The following is a 26339-nucleotide window of genomic DNA, read 5'->3' as shown; positions in this document are numbered from 1 at the left end:
GTACTAGAAATAATGTCAAATGTAAGTTCAAACATGCAGGGTTTGTCAACAAGGCAACAAGCCCCCCTTCCCGGGAAACTGAGGTGATCATAACATTGGAGTCTGACTTTACATTAAGTCAAAATGAAGGAGGAAGTACCGGTTCTTGAGTACACTGATGTCACCATAGAGTCTCGTGGCACAATGGTAAGTGAGCAGATGCAGTCTGTGAAGGATCAAAGTAGCATAGCAAGTTTACAGCAGGAGTGATGATAGCTTAACTTTGGGAGGTTTAAGCTGGTGTGTAGAACAAATGGGTAAAATTATGACTGGAGTTCAATTCTAACCACATTGTAACCTATTTCACATACAGTAGATCTTACATAGATTGCCTGGTAAATATTTAGTTTTATAGAACCACAGCATTTCTGATGCTAAATGTAATTTTCAAGTAATATGGCATTTCAGTTGTGCAGTGCCCTTCATTCCCACACCATCTGAAAAATCGTATGTCATCAGATAGTAGTTTGGATAATATTTAGCTGAAACCTCAACTATAATTCAAGTGTTTTGGAGTTCTTCTATTTATATCTCATATGCTACTTGGATGCTTTTGTTGCAAATTTCCCTTGGGGTTGTTAATGACCTCAAGGGTGGTGATGGAAAGGAGTTAATTTGCCACAGAAGTGTCATAGAAGAAAATTATGAGCATATGACTAAATGTAATCAGAAAACACATCAAAATACTTAATTTCAGTTAGCCTATGACTTCTGCTAAATTTGTATCTATTGCCAAACACCTAAATCCTTTAAGGGGTGGCCACAAACAAGTTGCCTCCATGTCACCTTGTCCCCTGCCATTTCACTGCCCTGCTCCCAGCTGAAACCCCTCTCTCTCATATACCTCTCCACTCCATCTCTCCATCTTATCCTTGGCCTCCCCCCTCCCTCTCTCCCCCCCACAACCTCCCTCACATACACTCTCCTCGTCCATCTCTCGCTTTTCATCCTTTCCATATGGCCAAACCACCTCTGTGTATTTCTCCTAACGCATTCTATATCATCCACATCCACACATTAACGCTCTTTCACTTCCTCATATGTCAGTCCCTCTCCATGTGACTCCACATGCTCCTCCCAGATGACTCATTCCATTTCTCTCATTCTTGACTTGTGTTCCTCCAACAAGCTCCAAGTTTCACTTCCATACGTTAGAGTTGATATTACAATACAGTACTGTCATGTAGTAGCTTTTTCACTTCCATGCCGACTTCCCTAATTCTTATCACTGCTTTCAAAGAACCAGCATCCATTCTTCCCCATTGCACCCTTTCAAGCACTTGACCCTCTAAACTTCCATCCTTACTCATCACACTACCCAAGTATTTAAATGCACTCACATTTTCTGTTAAATATTTACTAAAATTTTGATCAAGTTGTTCAGAATTCTCTTCTCTCATCCTTTGTATATTTTTGTAGGTGCCAGTGAGACTGAAGCTGAGTGACCAAGGTATCACCTTCCGTAATGTGAAGACGGGAAAAGTGGAGTCTCTAAACTCATCAGACCTGGAGGTTATCAACTGGCAAAGGCTGGCTGGAGGTTATGGTATACGTATATTTACAGAAAATGGCAGCCTGTATCGCTTTGGAGGATTTAAAGAGTCTGTGAGTAATGTTCAAGCTTTATTTTGTTGTGTATATATCATGTAGCATTGAAAATACAGTATTTCTGCATCATTCAGGATTTATACTGTACAGGCTTCAGAAAGTATCACCGCCCAAGCAGTTTAACACCACAGATGATCCCTGTTTCAAAATGCCTGATGATTCCACTGTACACAGGTAAACCTTTCATGTGGGTGCATTATATTTCATTATTATGACATTTTCTAGTTATTATTGCTATCGTACAAGTATTCAGATGTTAAAATACCGGTACATATATATATTTATTTTGCATCATGAATATTATTGATAATTACAGATGTTGCTGGAATCCTCTTCATTCATTCATTCATTGCCAGACACCATGTATCCCAAACAGGGTGGCCAAGGGCTCAGAGTTAATTGTTTTAGAGGGAGGGGCACTAATCCTCCACCAACCCCACTTGACATGTAGGGAGAACGTTATGCCAACAGCATCTGGTGTTCCCAGGTGGTCACCCATCCAAGTACTAACCAGATCCTCTTGCATTGTAATTATTGAAGCTAGTATACATCAGAAGTTTGACAGACATATACACAACAGTTACTGTATAGGATATAATTTGTTTCTGTTTTAGTGTTTACCTCTTCAGGCATTTTGACACATCTCCTCTCTTCCAGTTTCTCCCATCTTTCCTGTCACTTCTTATTGCTTTTCTTTCCTTTACAGGTGGCTTTACTTTGAGTGACAAGCCAAATGGTTTCCTGTAAGCCAAGAAACCATTTACAATGCTGGGTGGTAACCATATAACCAAACCAACCGTGCTCCCTACGTGTCAGCAAGTGGGTTGGTGGAGGTTAGTGCCCCTCCCCGTAAAACAGATAACTCAGAGTTTAATGGCCACCTCTTATGGGATTATGACAGCCAGCAATAGATAGATTGTCTTACCATCATGCTACTTCAAAAAGAGATGATTATTGAAAGTTGAATTAAGGAATATAAATAGTATGGGCAGTTGTCTTCAGTTATGTGCACCTAAGTAATCAACCTTGTGTCACAACAGGAACAGTCAAAGTTGGAAAAATTTTTTAAGAACACATACAGCAAGACAATGTCAGAGAAGGAGTTCTCTGTAAAGGGCTGGAACTACGGTGCGGCAAAATTTGAGGGTGCTGTTCTTTCCTTTGATGTTGGCTCCACCCCAGCTTTTGAAGTGCCATTGAACAACGTCTCTGGCTGTACTACTGGCAAAAATGAAGTCACCATGGAGTTCCACCAGGTACAGTGCTGTAATATGAACAGTTTATTTAGTATATCTGCACTAGCTTAAAATTTTTTCCTCTTCATATGTTATGGTATTAAAATACTGTAGTTTATTTTACCAGGTACAGTGCTTTAGTACAGATTGTTTACTGAGTTCTCTATATTTACAGTAGCGTTAAAATTTTACCCTTAATTAATATGTGTGTTCATATGGTTTATGTGTTGTGGGAGTGACAGAATGCAGTGCCAGCCACAAAGGTCTCAAGAAGAATAGGCCAGAAGTCCTTGCTACAGTATGAGACCTTTAACCTTAATGTTTGTTGAAATCGTGTCATTATACATTTCCAGCAAATAATGAGTAGGTTGGGGAAGACAGTCGTATTAAAAAAGAAAATAGTTGCAGGGATAGATACAATATCAGATTAAGGGTTGCATTTTGAGAGGCCTTGAAGATTTCATAGAATTCTTTTTTTTTTTTTTTTTCCCACCACATAACACCACAATATCATTTTAACTGTGGTATTGAAACAAGTTATAGTAATATAAACAGCATGCAAGAATATATTAAGGTGTATTGTGGTAGGTGAGGGCGCTCACCATCCACTCACTCGATGTAGTGCTGCTCTCGGGTGTCTGCCCTTTCCTCTCCATCCTTCTTTCCTTCCGTTCTCCTCTGTCTGTCTTTCCTTCATCCTTTCCTTGTCCTTCTGCCTATGGGTGACTTTACACTCCCCCTTCTGTCTTTCTTTCCTTCATTCTTTCCTCTTCCTTCAGCCTGTGGGTGACTCTACATTGAGTGACAAGCCAAATGGTTTCCTGTACACCAGGAAAGCATTTACTACGCTGGGTGGTAACCATATAACCAGATTTTGGCCCCTGGTGGTTTAGTGGGTAATTGTTGCGCTCCAGTCGAATTGAACCGGTGAAGGTTTATATCCAAGGGGTGGTTGGGGTTGATTGCTAATGTAATACGGTACCACTCAGGGATGAGTGAGGCTGGTCACTCTCATCTTAAATGTCGGGACCAACTGCCTAGCCCGGGCTCCTACGCTCCTCGTGGGGCAATGTAGGATTGGATGATGGATGGATGGATGGTAATATTCAAAATAAATAACTAAGGAAAAGATACTACAAAGCCATTTATGCCACCTTCAGTACAGCTCAGAGGTTTGCAAAACTTCATATTGCCAACAGGGATGTGTGTGCCATTAAGTTAGTGGAGTATGGTAGTAGAATGAATAGCTATGAATGTATATACTGTATTTGTTCAACAGCATGATGATGCAGCAATTAACCTCATGGAGATGCGGTTTCACTTGCCGGCGTCAGAGTTAGCTGGTGACGATCCAGTAGAGACCTTCCAGCAGCGGGTTATGGAAAAAGCGTCAGTTATCACGGCCACTGGAGATGCTCTGGCTATATTCCGTGAAGTCCAGTGTCTTACTCCTCGGTATAACCCTTACCTCATCTTGATGATGTGTTGAGATGGATTAATGAGCCATATTCTCTAATGACTTAATATGCAGTACTGTAGTCCATGCATCTCAGTGTCTTACTCCATAAAATGTTCCTTATCTAACTGTATCCTAATAATTTTATGTTGGATTATTTTGCTATATGCCATAATGGATTAATTTGCTATAATCTATTCCATGATACACTCTTATGTAGACTGTGAAGTCCCGTCTTAGTCCACATATCATACTCAGTATGGCCCTTATGTGCCCAACCTTAATGATGTGCTATGGTGGGTAAATTGCTCAAGCCTCCTCAAGAGCCAACATTAAGAAGATACAACTAAATTCTGATCTCTGTACCGGTATATCATAAACTGGAGCCTCTGTGGTACAGTGGTAGAGTGTGCGTTTCGTACACGGGTGGACCAGGGTTCGCGCCCCGCCAGGGTAATAAACTTTGGGAGTGTTTACCCGGCCACGTACTGCATTGGCGGACACAAGGGGTGCTGTGGTTGAACCAGTGTCGCTTTCTGTAAAAGTATGCTTGCACCCAGTCGGCTTGCACGGGCCGATTACACCTGGTTCACAGACTACACACACATCCAAAGCCACTCCAACACTACAATTACACTTACAAGCACTTCTCACCCTACGTACAATCTCTACCAGACAGCCTAAGCCACTTGGTAGAGATACGTTGGCTGTATCGTCCCGACTTTGGTCGGGATAGGCTGGTCCTGCAGTGGATACTCAAACGGCTGCTGCTGCTGCTGATGATGATGATGATGATGGTATCATAAACTAGCCTTTATTTGGCTCTGATTTACATTATAATGACCTTACTCCATCTTAACCATCATCTTTCAGTCCTTAAAAGTTTTGATCATTATTTAGATAGATGGATTTTTTTTTTTTTTTTTAATACCTTATATTGGTACATGACCAAGTGCCAGTAATTTGAGAATTACATTGAAATGCCTGTTTGTTAGGTGATAGGAATCTCAGATTGGAGACAGCTGTATGTTAATGCACTGCTGTTGAAGTCCTTGAGGTGACTGGATGCATTTTTGTCGTGTATAACACTGCCAGGGATGAAGGGTGCTCTCTTACCCTTAGATGATATGGATTCCAGTTGCCTAGCCATGGAATCTCCTAGGCCCAGAACAAGTACCAGTAATATGGTATTTGTCTCTAACAGTTACCGAAATGCCTTAATTATTGTTTTTATAACAGGTGATATGATGGGAGTTTGGAGAGAGTAGCCCTATTGTCAACAGATATAGTAGGAAATAGCATCCCAATAGTAGCTTAAAGAAGGAACTTGAAACTGACTGGTGATCTCTTGTATTCTGTCATTTTTATGTAACAAAGAGAGGTCAGAGAGCTGAGGAGACAGGAATGAATGTTTTTTTTTTAATGTGCACTAGATGTCACCAGAGTAAAAAGAAAGAAATTTAGGATGCCGTAGCTGTGTTATGATACAGGGGACATGTGTCATCAGTCCATCTATGTTTCAGTGGTCGCTACGACATCAAGATATACCCAACATTTATCCAGCTCCATGGTAAAACATTTGACTTCAAGCTTCCTGTGACTACCGTGCTGCGACTGTTTCTCCTGCCTCACCCAGATCAGCGACAGCACTTCTTTGTGGTAATTATACTTGTTTGTGGTGGTGATGGATTGGCCTGTGATTCATCTTGTCATGAAGCTGGTGAACTGCGTGCTGAAGTTGCCCATCTCCTGCGGTTCACCATCCCCCATTCAGGTGATAGGGAGCAAATAAGGGCTATTTCTGTAGTTATTATCAGCATTTGTTATAAGACATGGATGTGTAAAATGTCTGGATTGAGTAATCTGGGCCTGGGCCCCCATGCTTCTGATTGGACAGAGCTGAACTGGAGATGATGATGATGATGATAATGACTAGTATTGCTGTATGGTAGTGCAGTTGAACCTCAGTTTTGCTGCTTGTTATTGGTATGGAGTTTGTCTCTTATGATAAAAGTTTTAGTTATAGGCTTTTCTACAGAGTGTTGCTAGGCATTATATTTTTCCACTTACTCCTAGATTCTTAATATCTGCGTATCGTTGATGATAAAAATTGAGTTGAGGCGAAGAGTGGCAGAGTTATACATGTTATACAGAACATATTAACTGTTGCTTTTATTTTTATCTCAGGTATCGTTAGATCCACCAATCAAGCAGGGACAGACTCGCTATCCCTATTTGATATTGCTGTTTACTGGAGATGATACGGACTACATTGAATTGCCTCTCACCGAGTAAGTTTACAGTGGAATCAGCAGACCTACTTTATATATTAGTGTGTGTGGAATGAGATATTGAATTTGAGGATGCTAGGGAGCTGACAGAGGGTCGAGTTGGTTGGATAAATTATTACAGAGGAGCACAAAACAGGTTTTGGCATACCTCCATCCCCCTTTTTTTAAGCTTTGTAATAATCAGATTGATTCTTATGTGGAAGGTATGATGAAGTGCATCTGCAAAGAAAAATGCTAAAAGATGTATGCAGATGGTTAGGTATGTGAAATAAGAGTTATTTCTTGCGGCCTGAATGTTGAATGAATGAGTGATTGACCCATTTCTCTGAGCATTCTGTTGATTATTTCTCCCTCTGTTTTGTTTACTTTCTGGACTCAGTCTCATCCAATCCTTGAATTGAAAAAGGAGGTCAAAATGGTGATTGATAATATGTAGTGAGCACATGATGTTTGCCCTTATATCATAGAAATAATGGATACCAGGTACTGTACTTCTGTGTCTTTAACAGAGATGAACTTCAAGAGAAATATGAGGGTCGATTAGAAAAGGAGATCTCTGGAGCTCAGTTTGAGATCATCAGCAAAATGTTTAAGGGAATATGCAACAGGAAGATTGTTACTCCAGGCAACTTCACAGGGTAAGTAATTTTTGTACCAGCATTACAGTGTTAGTGTAGTCATAAGTTTTTAAAGTTTTGGTATATATATAATTTTGGTGTATTGTCAGTTCATAGTAAGGTAATTTTCATGTACTGGTATGCAAGTTAACCAACTTCCCTTTCAGTGGATGCATCTATTTGCTTTATTTTTTTCATTTTGTGAGAAGAGAATATTTTACTGTACCAGTATGGTATATGTCTTATTTTCAGTTATGTTTGAATGATCACTGGTGAACACAGCGTACTGAAACCAAACCACTGTAGGTATTGGGAAAGGTCATGTTCAGTTTTCTTTGTAAGATATCAGCGAGTACTTCTTATTAATTTAAAGTTTTACTATGATCACTGTACCTGGGTACTGTAATAGAGAAGAGAGAAAAATATACAAAAGAAGTGGAAAGTAGAGTGACACAAAGAAGGAAAGTAGCTGGTACTATGAAGGCCCTGATCAGAAACAGAGGCTTGAGTGTTGCAGCTGCATGAGGCTTACATGTAGGAGTGTTAGTGCCAACTTTAAGATATGTATGTGAGGTTATGTTGTGGCATGAAAATGAAAAGTCAAGATTGAGAGCAGTGGAGATGGGACTGCTGAGGAATGTATGTGGAGTACGTAGAGTGGTTAGGATATAAAATAATATGATTTGTGAAGGATGTGGGGTGAGGAAGTCTGTGGACACCAGAACTGAAGCAAGTGTACTGAGATGGTATGGTCATGTGGAGAGAATGGATAACAATAGAATGGTGAGAAAGGTACAACTATATGTGTGTGAATTTGAAGGAGGGAGGAGGTGAGGTAGGCCAGGGAGAAGGTGGAGGGATATGGTGGATGAGTGTTTGAGGAAGAGAGGTATGGAAGTCGGTGAGGCTAGGGGACTGACAAGAGATTGAGCTGGCTGGATGAATGTTGTGAGAAGAAGTTCACGATCAGGGATTTGGCACCCCTTTTTAATGTGACAGCATTCGGATTGACTCTATTGGATGTGTTTATGTGAAGCTGCAGATTGTGGTGGAAGTTTTTGGCATATCAGATAAAGCCAGGATTCCAGGGGCTTGAATGATGAGTGAATGGAAGTGTGGCCCATTGGATTGAGCAAACTTGGGCTGTCTGGACATTACTACTCCTCACCCTGCCCTAGGGTGGGAATGGAGGTCCAGATGATGATGATAATGATGATGATGATGACTATGATCATGTGATCCTTTCCATCATGAGAAGGAGAGAGATCTCAGAATATGGTTTTTTAGCCCTTAGAAATCTCCGACTGTACTGTGGTAAGCCCTAGTATGTGTTCTTTTTCTTGTTTTCCACCCCCCCCCACCCCATCAGCCTGATGGCAGAGAACAGGTTGTCATAATGGCAGCTTTTTCAAGGCCACCCTTATAAGGAATGGGGCATCTGGGTTTAGATCGATATAAAGGTAGATAATGCCCAGCTCATGAAAGACATGCCTGTCTCATATACTAATACATTTGCACTTGGCAGGCATTCTGGAACTTCAGGGATCAGCTGCTCATTCAAGGCCGCTGCTGGTTATCTGTACCCACTAGAGCGAGGCATCATCTATGTCCATAAGCCTCCAGTTCACATAAGGTTTGATGAAATTACGTCAGTCAACTTTGCCCGCTCAGGCTCCACCACCAGATCTTTTGATTTTGAGGTGAGTGTTAATGTTTTATTTCTGTGTGCTGATGATAAGGGTTTTGAGGCAGAGCCATGATTTCAGGAGCTTGAATGATGTGTGAATGGTCATGATGGCCACTTCTTTGGGCATGCTGTTGCACTTACACTTTTTCCTCCCTTTCTGTGTTGTGGGTCTTACCTCAACACATCTTTAGGTGGGAAAAAATCGTCTGGATGTTGATGGTGGTTTAATTTTTATATTATATTCTTTTTGACAAGGAGAGTATGTTTTCATCCCTGTTTATTTTTCTGTTAGCAGGATTACTCAAAAACTAAAAGAGGGATTTGGACCAAATTTGGTGGGTAGATAGCCCAGATCCCAGGGAACAATCTCGTAACTTTCCAACACTTCCAGGTAGTACTTACGACCCAAATGTTATAACTTTGTCTACCTCTTTTCACATGTTTCTTCTTTTTCTTTTTTTTTTTCCAAATACTGATAGTATCAGCCACTAAGGCAGTTGGTCAAACATCAGGTCTGGTCATCGTGGAAGATTTATGATGCATAATTTAAGACTAGGGAATAACATTACTTACGTTCAGTGCATTTTTTCCCAAAGGATGTGGTGGTAGGTGGGGGGTGCTCACCATCCACCCACTTGATGTAGTGCTGCTTTGGATGTGTGCCCTTTCCTCTTGTCCATCCTACCTCTTCTGTTGTTCTTTCCTTCATTCTTTCCACTTCCTTCTGCCTCCGGGTGACTTTACACTCCCGTGTGCCCTTTCCTCTTGTCCTCCCTACCTCTTCTGTTGTTCTTTCCTTCATTCTTTCCACTTCCTTCTGCCTGCTGGTGACTTTACACTCCCATGTCTGTCTTTCTTTCCTTCATTGTTTCCCCTTCCTTCTGCCTATGGGTGACTGTACACTGAGTGACAAGCCAAATGTTTGCCTGTACACCAGGAAACCATTTACTGTGCTGGGTGGTAACCATATAACCAAATTATGGCACCTGGTGGTTTAGTGGGTAATTAAGGCACCCAGTCGGATTGAGCCTGTGTAGGTTTATATCCAAGGGGTGGTTGGGGTTTATTGCTCACGTAATGCCACTCGGGGATGAGTGAGGCTGGTCACTCTCATCTTAAATGTCATGACCAACTTGCCTAACCTTGGGCTTCTCAGCTCCCCATGGGGCAACATGGGACTGGCTGATGGAGGGATTGATCAACTATCTTTCCACAGTAATCCCTTTAAGACCCAGACGCCCAAGTCCCAGACACCCCACTCCCGGACATTTTGGGCTTGGGTCCAAAAATGGCCAAAAAATGTCTGAATGCAAAAAAAAAAAAACTGATATATGTTCATCCCTACTCAAAATTTGCCGAGCGGTGATGAACAGCTGTGTTTTGGTGCATAATTTTGGCAACATCCGCTAGAGCGCCCCTGCATCCTCCCCACTTCCTGCCCACCTACCATTGTGACTGCATGCTCGTCGCCATGGCTGTCCATGTGCTCGCTTTTGTGGTGGACTGTGAAAAAACTGCAATACCACTCCACTAGAACACATGGGAATTTACAGTGCTGTGCAGTGCTAAGAAATTAGAATTCAGAGTGCAAAGGATTAAGTGCAGAGTGCAACACTGGCGTGCTGCAACTGGCCAGCATGTGCAAGTGAGAACAGAATGTGCAGTGTTAAGCAATTATAATTCACAACGCAAAGGATTAAGTGCAGGCCAACACTAGATTACTGTTCATGCTTCAAGTGCTTGTTCACCACTGTTAGAGCCATAGAGGAGGCGGGTTAATCTTCGCGGCGGTCATGGACTATCGTACCGGGTAAGTACCCTGTACACTGCTAAATATTTTCCATACTCACTTCTAATTTCTCATTCTTTGGTTCCTTTTAATTTATTTTATGGTTTCTGTCCCCTATTTGTGTGAATAGGGTCTTAAATAGGTGCTGTGCATGTCAGGTAGGGAGTTATTTAGGTGGCTTTTAAAATTAGGTTGGGTTGGGGTCTAATAAGTACCTGTCCAAGGGCATTTTTCCCAAGTCCCAGACTTGCCTTTGGCTCTGTCATGTTGGATTTTGGAGGGATTACTGTATATACCTGTGCTGCTTCCCCCAAAGAAGGGAGGTAGCCAAGACAGGACATTTATTTGTATCTTATCCCCAAGGGGAGATGAAACAGATCCTCACCACACCACACCGAAAGAGGGTCAACTGCTTAGTGCAATCAGCAACATCCGCAGCAGGGCCTGACGGCAGATGTGGTGTGCCCCTGCCATATCATAATAGACCCATCCCCTTACCCGCTCCTGACCCGATCAGCTGATCAGACCTAATGTGGGAGAATATTCCCTCAGGGCCACGTCACCATTTAGTCATTCACATTTTCACTCCAATCTTTCCTATTGTGCACAGCCACTCTTCCTTGCTCATGTTTGTTAAAAATAATGTCACTCAGTTTATTTTCACTTTAAGGAAGCCTTACTTTTTTTAATAGTTTGTAATAATTGTACTCTTTATAATGATTTCAGGTGGAAGTTAAGAATGGAGGGATTCACACATTCAGTAGCATTGACAAAGGAGAATACAACCGCCTCTTTGATTATGTGAGCCAAAAGAAGCTTAGAATCAAGAACAGAGGCAAAATGGTGAGTAGAATTGATTACCGTGAACCGGGGTGACTTCGTACGATTTTGAAGGTTATTTCATCCTGACACAATTTATTTTGGCCAAAATACTGATGTTAAGTATTACATACGTACGTGAGCCAATAACCTGTAAGTATCTAACAGCCAGATAATCTCAGTATCTCCATCTAGACGTAGTAAAATATTTTATAGGTGTCCGAGGTCACCCCGGACTGGTGAGACTTCGGACTGCCTTGGGGTGACCCTGGACACTCATTAGAAATGCACTGAAATGGGCCCCTAGTAGCTCAGCTGAATGTTTGGACAGTTCTGGGGGGTCTTCGGACACTGCGCGACTTTTAAAAAAATTGCTGAAAAAAATACAAAAAAATACAGAAAAATTACAAGTAAATAGTAGTGATATATAGCAAAAATAGATGAAAAAATAAATTTTCCATTGACTTACAACCCCAGTTTAGTTGATTATACATATACATTATAGGGAGTACATTCTCACGCTATGCGCAGGTTAAAGGCACGATTGTGACTGACTGACCGGACGGTTTAAAGCGTGCCGGCTATTTAAATGCCTAATTAAAGGGAACTTGGAATGGAGGAACAGAAGATAGGGAAGGAAAGAGCTAAAGAGTGAAGGAGCTTGGGAAGGAATGAGAGAAGGAGCTTGGGAAGGAGAAACAGGAGTTAGGAATGAGGAACAAGAGGAGGGAGTGGAGACGAACTATAAGGATATCATACCGGTACCGTACCATATGGTAACTTAAATAATATGTGTTCTCACATCATATTTCTTAGCAGCAAAAACAAAGATAAGCATGCAGACTGTGTACATTGTACAAAATATGTTTTATTACATATAAAAAAAGCAAATTAGATATGCTGTCTGACCTCAACCCTTTAAATATCCATTGTCCGAAGTTACCCCTTTAAATCCCAAAAATGCGTACACATTCACTCATGTCATGTTTACATACATTTAAAATGCAGATTTTAACCCTTTCTCTGTTCCAATCTTCAAGTTAGACGTTAACGTAAACCTCTAAATGTGTATAAGCGTGCGGTTTGTTATGATTCGTTCACACCAGACCAAGTTTTCCCGTATTCATTTTTTCACCAAAAAATAGCATTGTCTTTTTTACAATATATTCACCAGTGGAACATAATATTTTAAAAAGATAATTATACATAACATTTTACAAAACCTATGCAACATTATCCCGTTTAAATATATACGATATCTTTCTTCGTTTAGCAGCTGCGTAGCATTTAATCTTTTTATGCAAATTTCGTCCGAAACCCCCCCGTGTCCGAATTCACCCCGGCTCATGGTACCATCCTTCTCCAGTGCTTTTGTATTAAGTTTAGTTGTAATGAAATTTTTATTATGTATTAACCCCTTCACAGTGAAACTTGAATAAAATCATCTGCTGGTAGCATAGTGAAAGTTGAAGCCATCTTAGTGAAGGAAATGAAGAGAATGATGTTTTCACTCATTTTTATTTTGTAAGATTTGAACACCAGTAATTTGTTCTGCCTCCAGTGTTACAGCTAGAGTACTTTTTTTTTTTTTTTAATGAATATTCTTTGCACTTACATTCAGTTGATTCCATTTTACTCAACATGGTGATTACTTGAGAGGAAGCATGGTGTCATGTGATTGATTGATTGATTAAACTTCTCCCCAAATAGGAGATGGGTGTCAAGGATGACTTTGACGACAGTGATGCTGATGAACCGGACCCGTACATGCGTCGGGTGCGGGAAGAGGCACGGGAACGTGATGAGGATGATGAGGACTCCAGCGAGGATGAGGACTTTGCACCAGGGGAGGAAGGCAGTGATGTGGCAGAAGAGTGAGTTTGCAGCATCATAGTGCTTTAATTGGTCCAACTTTTGATTAGTTTCTCTGATCAGGCCCCCCCTCCCCCCACAACCTTACTTCACCCCATCTGTAGATGGGAAGAGAGGTTTGAATGAAGGGGATGTTGATTTTACTCTAACCAGGCAACAATCCCTGGCCCCTTTCAGTTTAGTACTTGGCCAAGAATCATCAGATTGAAGGTTTGATTTGATTATATTCTCTTCACTTCAGTGAAAATGAAGACTTGTTTTAGGTATGGTAGTTAGTTAGTAATGATTTGTCATTTTGAGTTTACGTGATGGAACTGGGCCACTCAAACAGCTTGAGTACTAAGTTCATTTCATCATATTTAACAAGCCTTATTTATGAGATGGGAATGGGTCTCCATGCATAAATTTCTGTTTGCCCAGGCTGACTACACTTGACCTTCAGCCAACCAGAAAGACATTGGAGAAATTTGTCAGGTTAAGTATGCCATAGTTGTTGATGTCAGTGGGTACTCTTTTTGATAGGGCCCCCACTGTTTAGCGTTCTACTCATATTTCTATATCCTACCAAGGATAGTCGATAGTCTGATTAGGGTGATGGTGGTTCAAAATGTTTATATGATTTTTAAAGTTCAAAACAGAAAGTGATTGGAAGGTTTTTACTCATATAAAGCTGCCTAGGGCATAGGCTGGTCCCATACCATTAATCCATTGAGCCTGGAGATGTCTTTTTCAGTTTATTCATGCTGTTTGCTGGTTATTATATTCAGTTTAGGATAGACATTTTGGATGGTTCAGATATGACATTAGTAAATCTCTTCAGTATGAGAGGCCTTTCATTATCATCATCATCATCATCATCATCATCATCCAGACCTCCTTTCCCACCCTAGGGCAGGGTGAGGATTAGCAATGTCCAGACAGCCAAAATTTGCCCAGTTCAATGGGCCATGCATCCATTCACTCATCAGTCAAGCTGTCAAAATCCTGGCTTCATCAGATAGGCCCTCCAAGCTTCATCAGACAGGCCCTCCAAAATTTCACCATGTTCTATAGCTTCATACATACCTATCTGATAGAGCTAATCCAAACACTGTTACGTTAAAAGGGGGGTGCCAAATCCCAGGTGTCTGTGAACACCGGAATCGAAGAGAGTACTCCAATGGTATGGTCAAGTGGAGAGAATGGATAACAGTAGAGGGGTGAAAAAGGTATATCTGAATGAATTTGATGGAGGGAGGAAGGAAGGTAGGCCAAGGAGAAGGTGGAGGGATGTGGTGGATGAGTGTGTAAGGAAGAGAGGTATGGAAGTTGGTGAGGCTAGGGGACTGACAAGAGATCGAGCTGCCTGGATGAATGTTGTGAGATGTGCATGCTCAGGGATTCGGCACCCCATTATACTATGACGGTGTTCAGATTGTCTCTGTCAGATACATTTATGTGAAGCTACAGAATGTGAAAGTTTTTAGTGTACATTATCAGGTAGAACCAGGATTCCGAGGGCTTGAATAATGAGTGAATGGAAGCATGGCCCATTGAACTGGGCAAACTTGGGCTGTCTGGACATTGCCACCCCTCACTCTGCCCTAGCGGTGGGAAAGGAAGTCCGGATGATGATGATGATGATGATGCTGTAGTTGTTTCACCCATTACAGTGCAGCCTCATTGTGCAATAGGGTTGTGTCAAGTGAAGACCTTTTGCATAACAAATTACTGCATTACGAGGTCGATATAACATGGGTTCAATGGGGTTTGGGAGGGTGACATCAACCATGCAGCAAAAAATGACCTTAAAAACCTCTACACCATCCTGAAGTTTATCCTATGCTGGTATGAGTCATCACCGTGGGTTCACCCCCTTTCCCCAGGGAGGGGGACAGTTGGGGGACCTGGATGACCACTCCACAAAAAAAGACATGGTATCACTTCGTTTCAAATCACACATTGCACTATTTGTTAACTACATGTGCTGTTATTTGGTGAGAGGTCACACACTGCACTATTTGTTAACTATTTGCATTGTTATTTGTCGAGAGGACTGGTGTTTCAGCGGCCTTTTATACACAAAATAAAATGAAAGGCAACAGTCATAGCCAGTGTAAACACCAGGAAGGCATTTTGGCTTAGTCAGCTGTGTAGAAGTCCAGAAGGGGGATGATGGCTATGAAAGGTTGACTCAATTTCCCAGTTACAGGTTTCATTATTTCTTACACAAAAAGCATCACTTCAGTTAAAATTGCACTCTGCACTATATGTAAAACACTTGCGCTGTTATTTGGGAGCAATAATGGTGTTTCAGTGGTCTTTCGTGCACAGACTACTGCATAACAAAAGACACGATCAGAGCCACTGTAAATGCTGGTGGCCATTTTGGTTTGCGTGCATCACCACGTCTGCATGGGATTCTTCGAGGCGGTTGTAGAAAAAAATTGATGTAGTGAAATTGCGATTAAATCTGTAACGTACTGAAACAGGGTATAACTTTTTGTTGTGACTTTTCACATAATGAGGTATCATAGAATGAGGCTGCACTGTACATACAAGATATAGGACCAACACTTAGCTATTTTCAAAGAGTAGCTAACATTTGTATTGTCATGGACTCATTATTGTTTGTTATGGATTTTTACCAGTGTCACAAGATCAGGCAAATGCAAGCGATTTGAGCTTGTTAAATAAACAGACACTGAACTCATACTGCATGCATTTTCATGGAATTCACTCATGGCCCCTCTTTGCCCCCCACCAGAATTCCACTTCATTTTAACCCATATCTTTAGCCAGACACCTATTTCTGTACCTCCCTAACATTTATTTTGTTCTTGTAGGTACGACAGTTATGCTGGTGACTCCTCTGATTCGGGTGGTGATTCAGAAGCAGGATCTGATGATGAAAGCAAGAAAAAGAAAAAGGAGAAGAAGGAAAAGGTAAAAGATTTTAAATATGTTGCTTTAAATTTTGTATGTTATCTTTACATGTCATTCCATTTTTCATTTAATTCATGATAAAGTAAAGAAATTCTGGATGATTTCCCATACATTTTGCATTTAATTCATAATCATCATCATCGTCATCTGGACCTCCTTTCCCACCCTAGAGCAGGGTGAAGAATAGCAATGTCCAGACAGCCCAAGTTTGCCCAATTCAGTGGGCCACGCTTCCATTCACCCATCATTAAAGCCCACGGAATTCTATCTCCATCAGATAGACCAAAAAATTTTGCTGCATTCTGTAGCTTCACATATACCTATCTGATAGATAAGTATAGAGAAATGGTGAAATACGTCAGTACATTTCTGTACATTTTGTATTTAATTTATGGTTACATGTCCAGGAAAAAAAAAAGAAAAAAGAAAAAAACGCATACCATTCCACTGTGTCTGCGTCACACTATGTTGTCTAACACATCATATTGTAGAGAATTGTCTGTGGTCAGAAGAACATACCAAGCCTCTCTAAACTTAGAAATATGATCCAGCAGAGGAAAGTTAGAAGTAGAAGTTACATGACACAGGCATTTATCCCCAACAACATTCTGGTTGCAGATTTTGAATAGACTGCATTATTTTCAGTCTTAGTAATGTTGCAGTACCTGTATATCATTGTTATAATATAGCTAGAACATGTATTAAATAGAACTTAAAATTGCGTAATGCTACTTTAAGTGAGACATGGTGCTAGTTCTTGGCTGAGATGATAAGGGCACAAACCATCACTCATGTCTTTCTTCATGCAGCTTCATAATGCATCTCAAGTACATGTAAGTGATGAAAAGATGTTAATTCATCAGCTCACATAATGCTGTTTGGGTGTCCAACTGGTCACTCTCATCATACATGTCAGAACTTGGTAGCCTAGTTGTACTTGTGGGCATGTATGCTCTGGATGGGGTGGTAAATGATTGAATGCTAGATAAACAGATAGATAGAAACAACTTTAATCAAGGACTAATTATGTATACTCTTGACACAGAAAACGAAAACCAAGACCGTTTCCGAGAAGCCAAGAAAGCGGCGGCAGAAGAAGGAGAAAGATGAGAACAAACCCAAGCGGCCACAGTCAGCGTACTTCCTCTGGTTGAATGAGCACAGGGAGCAGATCAAGAAGGAGAACCCAGGCATCTCCATCACTGAGATATCTAAGGTGGCTGGGCAGAAGTGGAAGGCCCTTAGTGACAGGAAGGTGTGTGAAAAACTGTACTCATTGCTTTACTTTTCACCCTTGAAGGGTTTAGGGAATAAATACAACATAGCAGTATCATCGTATAGACAATATTTTGATGTTATCACTGTTCTTTAATAAATCACAGTAACACCGCTTCCCGTCCGATCAGTGAAGTTAAGCAACGTTGGGTCTGGTTAGTACTTGGATGGGTGACTGCCTGGGAACACCAGATGCTGTTAGCATAACGTTCTCCCTACGTGTCAAGTGGGGTTGGTGGAGGATTAGTGCCCCTCCCTGTAAAACAATTAACTCTAAGCCTTGGCCACCCCGTTTGGGATACATGGCGTCTGGCAATGAATGAATGAAACATTTTGTTCCTTTCCTCTCGGTATAATTTCCTTTGCTGTAAATGGTATCATTATATACAGTAGTATTTATTTTCATCTGAAATGGGAGAAGGTAGCTGAGGCAAAGTATGAGTATAAGGAGGCTACTAATTCCCTTTTCTAATACAGTTACAGTAAAAGTGAATGTTAGCATATACAGTAAATCCAAATAGCCCACACTGCAATCAGACAACAAACATGCCACACACAACAACTAAACAGCAATCAGACCACATTCCACAGCCAAATAGACCACATTTCACAGTCAAACAACAAACTGACCACACTCAGCCAAACAGCATGTTGGCCATAGAAGAGACCATACTTCACAGTGAAACCCTAAACATATCACACTCCACAACCAAACACACCACAGTCTATAACCAGATGCCAAAAAGACCACATTCCATAAACAACCAAGAGTAGTTCTATACCGTAATTATATTTATCAGGAATGGGAGGAGAAAGCAGCAGAAGCAAAGAAGGAATATGAGCAGGCAATGAAGGAGTACAAGGCTGCAGGAGGTGGAGCTGCAGCTGCTAAAGCCAAGAAGGCTAGTGCAAAGAAGGCACCTGTTGCTGCCTCACCCACCAAGGCTGGATCGGGTACCAACTTCAAGTCCAAGGAGTTTATCGAAGATTCCAGTAGTGGTAGTGATAGTGATGACAAGCCTTTGAAGAAGAAAGTCAAGAAGGCGAATGCGGATGGAGAGAAGAAGGTGAAGAAAGAGGTAGGTGGGAATTTCTGTTTTGTAGTCACTTCAGATCCATTGCCCTTCTTGTGTATTTTGTTTTCATTGTTGCCAGGTTATTTTGTCCAAGAAAAGAAAATTTCTAGGTCTAAAAAGGGTTCTGTATATATGGTGATGCAGTTGGCTGATACCTTGATATTCTCTCTTGTTGATGTGGTGACATGAGTTTGCACATAATTGCCGTGTTTCATATTTTTGGTATGTAACTTTGTGATCAGAAATTGGGATTGGGTGATGGTTGTGGTGATATCTACCCAATTACTGTAGTCATCACAGAGTTGATTCCCAAACCTCCATTTCTGCATTGTCTTTAACATTTTTACCCATGGAATTGTCTTTGGTATATTAAGTGCCTCCTTGTTATTCAGCTAGTTTTTAAGCTTCATTCCTTTCTACGGAGTACAGAATTTGTTCAGATATTAACAAAATTATGGCTCTGCTCACAAAATTTTCAGGTACATTACACTAAAGTGGTAGGTGGTGGTGACCATCATCCACTCACTTGTAATGCTACCTGCTTCTTTCTTCACTTTATCATTCTTTTTCTGTCTGTCCTCTCCTCCTATTTCTCCCATCTTTCCTGTCACTCTTTATTGCACTTCGTTCCTTTTCAGGTGGCTTTACATTGAGTGACAAGTCTAATGGTTTCCTGTAAGCCAGGAAACCATTTACAGTGCTGGGTGGTACCCATATAACCAACCCATACGTGTTCCCTTCTTGTCAGCAAGTGGGTTGGCGGAGGGTTAGTGCCCCCTCCCGGTAAAACAATTAACTCAAAGACAAACAGCCACCCCTGAAGGGATTATGGTGTCTGGCTAAAGATAGATAGAGAGTATGCTGAAGATGTAATGTTCTTGAAAATTATTGCCCTGAATGATTGGTTTTTAGTCTGCGAGAGAGAGAGAGAGAGTTGGAAATGTCGTTCATGTACTTTCATGTGAAAAAAAAACTTGCTCTATCATTTGTGTGGTAAAGATGTAGCAGTCATGTTAATTTGAAAATTATGCAGTTTTACTAAAACCTCTTGTTTAAAACTAGTGAAGTGAGATCATGTTTATTGGTCAGTGTCAGATTGTTGTGCAGAGTTAAACATAAGATTTTTTGTTTTGTTTTGTTTTTTACATTTTCTTGTTTAATCCCCACCCAGGGTTTTTCCGACATTGCCCACTCCTCCCTACGGGGGATTTCCGTGATTTTGGAAAAAATACCCATACTTCAAACCTAATATCTGCCAAACTATAATGGCAAGAGAAAAAATTAGATACCTAAGTCTCTCCAACTCTTCATCTTTCAAACAAAAGTACAGTATCCCCACATCTCCAGGTGGTCCTGTCGATGAGTAAGGATAAGTTGAAGGTGATTGGTTTTCTGTGTTTTGGCTGGCTAATAAAGGTGCACGCCACTGCCAGTGACCTTGGACTCGCTGGCTAGCGTTGGCAGCACTGACTGGATTAGTGATTGTAACACTGCCCAGCTGCTTGTAATTTTCCACTCATTCATTCGACTTTTCCATACTGTCGTAAGGATGAGTCATCACCGTGTCCATGTGGCTCCCTATAGGGTTTTCTGCCCTTTTCATAGCACCACTATGCCCTGTAGGTGTGTGGGAAACAAATAGCCCTTTGATTTTCTGTTCTCACTTCTTGCATCAATGACAGTATAATACTTTCCCTGTACTACGGCACTTATATTTGCACTTGACATCACGATTGTGGGTAATTGCACTTTGAGAAGTAAATGCTCTGGCTGTTTCATGCAGTATGGTAGGGTATGAGGTATTTATCTGTACAGAAATTGTGACTAATTTGTACTAATCAGGGGCATCATGAAAATATTACTAATTTTATACACAACTTACATTTTTTGTACATTACATCACAGTTACACTTATGCTCATATATTCACCATTATTTTCTGAGTAATGAGGGAAAAAATTTAGTTACAGCCAACCAGGTCATTTTCTTTCTCTCCCGTGCACTTTTGGTTTCCTTTCAATGCACCAGGTAGGTTTACTCAGGGTATTTCCAGTCATTGTTTTACACCATAAACAGTAACGCTTGTTGCAGTGCACTTGTAAAACTTATTATCTATCTATCTATTGCCAGACGCCTCAATCCCGTTTGGGGTGGCCACAAACAAATCGCCTCCACGTCGCCCTGTCCCCCACCATTTCACTGCCCTGCTCCCAACTCACCTCCCCATCCCTCATATACCTCTCCACCCCATCCCTCCATCTCATCCTCGGCCTCCTCCTCCTTCCCCCCTCCACCTCACTCACATACACTCTCTTCGTCAGTCTCTCACCCTCCATCCTCTCCACATGGCCAAACCACCTCAGTGTGTTCCTCATAACGCTTCCTATCACATCCACATCCACACCACAACGCTCCTTTATATCCTCATTCGTCAGCCTGTCTCTCCATGTGACTCCACAGGCTCCTCTTAAATAACTCATTTCCACTGCCCTCACTCTTGACTTGTGTCCTTCCAACAACGTCCAAGCTTCACTTCCATACGTTAGAGTTGGTATCACAATACTGTCATGTAGTAACTTTTTCACTTCCATGCTCACTTCCCTGCTTTCAAAGAACCAGCAACCTTTCTTCCCTGCTGTACCCTTTCAAGCACTTCACCCTCCAAACCTCCATCCTTACTCATCACACTACCCAAGTACTTAAACGTACTCACATTTTCCAATTCCTCACCATCCAACCTCGCTGTACATTCACTGACTTCACCTCTCTCATCCACCAAGCCTTGCAGCTCCCCTTTGTCTTCACTCAACAACACAGTATCATCTGCAAACAAGAGTACAGGGAGTTTCCAAACACTATCCTCTCTCACCAGGGCCACTCCAACATCCACTACCTTACCTTGTACCTCTTTTATTACCCCATCCATATACAGATTGAACAACCATGGAGACATGACACATTCCTGTTTCAACCCAACCTTCAAAGAGAAAAATTCACTTAGTTCACCATCCACACGCACTGCAGCCTTAGCACCATCATACATACTCTTCACAGCATTCAACAACTTCTCATCTACTCCATATATTCTTAATACTTTCCACAATCCTTATAATCAAACACTTATTTCATAACACTTACTAGACATGATATTTTACATTTCACTTATGAATAAAAAAAAAAACACACGTGCACATCTGTTTACTGTATACAATTTCCCACACACCTGCTCAGTCACTGAGCCCTTTTCCTGGTGTTAACCCCTTCTTTACTGACCCCTCCCCTGAATGTAAACACTACGTTTACCCCCCATACCGACCTGATAGCTCCCCCTCCCGTAGTGTGAGAGGTAGTGTATATTTTTTTCCACGTCGAAACTATTCACTCATTATGATTTGTTTGTATACTGATGATCACATAAACCCCGCATGATGTTGGTAATAAAAAAAGATTATAAAATAAATCATTACGCTACATAAGTTTACATGTCTTATGCTGAAGTAGTTACCCAGGTAACTACTGTACAAACTGGCTTGAAAATAATGTCCTGCACAGATGGATGGCTTATTTATTTACCTTGTAAGCTGAGCATGAAGTGTGTGGAGATACGTGATGGTGATGGCGACCTTGACCCACTTGTTGCCGAGAGTGCAGCGTCACTAAGCTCACTACTAATTTCCTCCTCCTCCTCCTCACTCACATCAACCTCGCTATCATTTTCAGGATCACAGTCATCTACTGACACATCAGACACTGCTGCATCATCATCTGATACATTTAAATAAGTATCCTCATGAGGAATAAACTCATCACTATCGGAATCTGCCAGAGACACCTGAGAGAAAAATATCCTGTACACCCTCTCTCGTGGTCAAGTGCTTGGTAACTGATTGTCTCTCAGGCAGGCCAAGGGGTGTAAATTTTGCCGTATGTCAGCAGATAATATTGTACGATATCTGTAGTAGAAATTATAAAAAAAATAATGATTGGTCTAAAAGAGGTTACATCACAGATGAGTGAGCAAGCCATTGGTGCCACTGCAACTCAGTCATGATGTATCTTATGATGTCAGAATTCGTCAGAACTTTGTCATAGTCTTTGTTGTCAAAACACAGAGCTGTTGCTACAACAAGGTCCTCAGAAACAGCCTTACCGGGCTACTCTGAGGCCTATAAGCTGCCATTCACTAGAGGGTGTACCAGCATACTATGGTAGCAGTTCCGGTGTCTCACGGGTGTTAACAGGCGATGTACGGGGGTACATCAAAACACATTTTCAGTAAAGAAGGGGTTAAGGGCAGAACTTTCGTGGGGGTCGATGATGCAATCGGCCCTGTGCTTAGAGGGACGGAGTCGGACAAGGTGGATTAGGAAGACATCACTCCACACTTTACCAGTGCCGTGTACAGACTGAGCCGTGTGTCATTGGGGTAACTTAGGTGCCTGCCTACCCCATGGTTATCACAGAAAATGGTTGCGGGTTCAAAGGGTGACGGGAAGTCGCTTGCTGCTAATCCCGTCAACCAGTGGCGCTCTGCGTCCCAAATCATGACGGTATAACACGTCATCTGGTGTGTAGGGGTTAAGGCACTATTTCTCTTTAGAATTTTAACTACCTAATATTGATAACTTATTTTCCCACCCCAGGAGGAATCTGAGGAAGAAGAAGAAGCTGAGAGTTCTGAGGATGAGGAGTCTGGTTCTGATTAGATCACTTAGATGCATCACCTGTGTCATCTGTGTTAGTGTTACCTCTTCTTATTTATCAGGGCAGAAGGAAGAATGCCTGTGCAGTCGGCCCTCTGTATTCTTGGTTTTGGTAGTTTTTGCTTCAGTCATTTGCAAGTTAGTAAACCATTTAAGGATATATAAGCTTGAGGTGTATTTCGAGATGATTTAACAACCTGTGTTATTCATTTATCTCAAAATGCACTTTTAAGCAAGTAGATTCTAATGTAATGTTTGGGGGCCCTGCAAATTATTTTTAAGCATTTACGTAGCTAAATTACGACTGCAGAGGAGATTTTGGTCGGGTGAAAATTATGTACAAATTTCCCAGTTTGGGGGAGTTTATGTTCCCACAGTTTGGGGGGGTTTATGTTCCCAAAGACCCAGAAATATGGAGGGCCAGTTGTACAGCATTTATATTCCAGTTAAAGTCAGTATGTTTTGAACTCATTATCCATAATATCTCTCCATATAGAATATGGCAACATTTATAATATTGGTATGGTGTCTGAGTTGTAGCATAACTACCATACAGTACCTGTGTAGCAAATATTCATTTAGAAATATATATTGAACATCATAATTTGTGTATTAGTTCGTGACCTTTCTTCTACTGTAGTGTAGAAATAAGACCTTTAGTTAAGTAGAGCACAAGTACAGTATATAACAGTTTTAGGCATATGGTTGCATATTCTATCATTTCATCATAAGTATTCAGTCAGTAAAGCAGTTTAACTTTCCATATCCTTGAAACAGCACTAACCTATCAAGTGATGCATTTTTTTTTTGCACCTTTTTTATTTTTCCCTCTTCCGTTATAAGTATGCACAACAGTCTGAGCCCTCTGTCCTTCAGGCAACATTGATTTCCAATTTGGTATTTCTGAAGTATTTGATAGTTCATCATCATCATCATCATCATCATCATCCGGATCTTCTTTCCCAACCTAGGGCAGGGTGAGGAGTAGCAACGTCCAGACAGACCAAATTTGCCCAGTCCAATGGGCCACGCTTCCATTCACTCATCATTCAAGCCCCCGGAATCCTGGCTCTATCTGATACGCCAAAAACATTCACCACGCACTGTAGCTTCACAACATATCCGATAGAGTCACTCCGGACGCTGTCACGTGGAAAAGGGGTGCCAGATCCCTGATCATGAGCTTCTCGATCTCTTGTCCGTCCACTAGCCTCACCAACCTCCAAACCTCTCTTCCTCACACACTTATCCACCAAATCCCTCCACCTTCTCCTTGGCCTACCTCACCTCCTTCCTTCTTCAACTTTACTCAGATATACCTTTTTCACCACTCTCTTGTTATTCATTCTCTCCATGTGACCACACCATTGCAGTACACTCTCTTCGATTCTGGTGTCCACAGAACCACAGACTTCCTCACTCTACATCTTTCATGGATCACATTATTTTGTATCCTATCCACTCACTGTACTCCACATACATTCCTCCACATTTTAGCAAGAATGGGTTTATAAAGTGATCAATATATAAAAGAAATATTGTTCATGTGTGTGTGTGTGTGTGTGTGTGTAATTCACCGGGTCGGTCAGGATCACTTGATGGTCGTGATGGTCAGCTTTTACCCTCTCGGAAGGGAGCTGAGAGCTCATATAGTCCGATCTAAGGGCAAGGCTGTGACCTTCACACACGCACACACCCGTCCCCTTGCTCAAGGGGGACAGTAACCACCCACTTCGTCAGTGAAACTTTTCGCAACCTGAGCGAGGCATGAACTCCCGTCCACCAGTTGGCAAGCGGGAACGTTACCACTGCACCAGAGCGCGCGCGCGCGTGTGTGTGTGTGTGTGTGTGTGTGTGTGTGTGTGTGCAAAAGGGTGTGAATATTGAAAGGACATTCTGTCAGTCCCCTCTTTATGGATGAGGAGGGCAAAGGAATGTGAAAGAAATGATGATAAGGCAGGGAAGGATTAATACTGCTTGTATACAGTAGACGGTAGTTGTATGAGGTGGCAGTGGTGACGGAAAGATTTTGAAATCCATTAGTGGGAGGTAGTAAGAGTTATTATTATTAATCAGGCATGATCTTACTAGGTTTTGACACTTTTCAGTGTGGAGAATACGTTATCGCGAAATGTCATTATTTGGAACTTTGAAACTCGTCGATCTTGAATGATCTTGACATTACGACTGTAAACTGTCGGTTTTCCAGGTGAAATAGCCTGAAGTCTGTCGTGGTGAAGGAAACCGTAGACTGGACGCCAGTCTAATATAAGTGCTATGGATGATTAAGTTAATAATAGCATGACACGTTGAAATCAAACGTGTAATCAGACGGTCAGCCGTTTTGTTTCCTTCGGAATAACGCGCCTAAGTTCTTTCAGTACGATAATTGCTTTATTTTATTTTTTTAAGTTTTATCCTTGCTATCTAGTGATCATTTCAGCTTCAGGGAGCCCCCTAATATTGGAAGACTATTTTTTTTTTTTTATGCGAGGAAGAAGGAACCAAAGGCCATGAGCCCGCAGTAACAGTTCCCTCCAAGAGAAAAACAAAATACAATAGAGAGCCAAATTCAAGATCCGATCATTTTGAGATGCCTGGACACACTGCGTTTGAAAGACTGGAGATCATAGGCAGCAGGAAAAACAGGCAGAGGGAGACAGTTCCTGAGTTGACCTGTTGCATAAATGAAAGACTGGGAGTAACGGTTAACTCTTGCATTACAGAGTTGGACAGAAAAGGGATGAGAGTTTGCTGCCAGACGGGTGCTACGCGCCCGTCGTAGAGGTGGAGGAATGCAAGCAGACAGTTCAGAGGAGCAGTGACCAATAAAGTAACGATAGAAAGGAGATAAAGATGCAACAGTGCGGCGAAGAGACAGAGGTTGAAGGGAGTCAGTAAGAGGAGGAGAGTTAATGGGACGAAAAGCCTTTGACTCCACCCTATTG

At 41.5% G+C, this 26339-nt stretch overlaps 1 protein-coding gene across 1 annotated transcript; it reads left to right on the top strand.

Annotated features, from left to right (window-relative positions):
• Positions 1-72: 72 nt before the first annotated feature.
• Ssrp (structure specific recognition protein) lies at positions 73-23985 on the top strand. The gene is made up of 14 exons (XM_080281356.1): positions 73-186; positions 1459-1644; positions 2688-2903; positions 4162-4337; positions 5862-5997; positions 6526-6629; positions 7139-7267; positions 8772-8946; positions 11449-11565; positions 13252-13415; positions 16239-16338; positions 17384-17593; positions 18414-18692; positions 23332-23985. Exons 1-14 carry the CDS (start codon positions 124-126, stop codon positions 23392-23394), a joined length of 2118 nt encoding a protein of 705 aa, XP_080137482.1. The 5' UTR covers positions 73-123; the 3' UTR covers positions 23395-23985.
• The last annotated feature ends 2354 nt before the right edge of the window (positions 23986-26339 follow it).

This window comes from Coenobita brevimanus, chromosome 89 (assembly GCF_032717465.1).
Source record: "Coenobita brevimanus isolate Jiangsu-jjx chromosome 89, ASM3271746v2, whole genome shotgun sequence".
NCBI lineage: Eukaryota > Metazoa > Arthropoda > Malacostraca > Decapoda > Coenobitidae > Coenobita > Coenobita brevimanus.
This window is presented reverse-complemented; position numbering and strand designations above follow the sequence as displayed.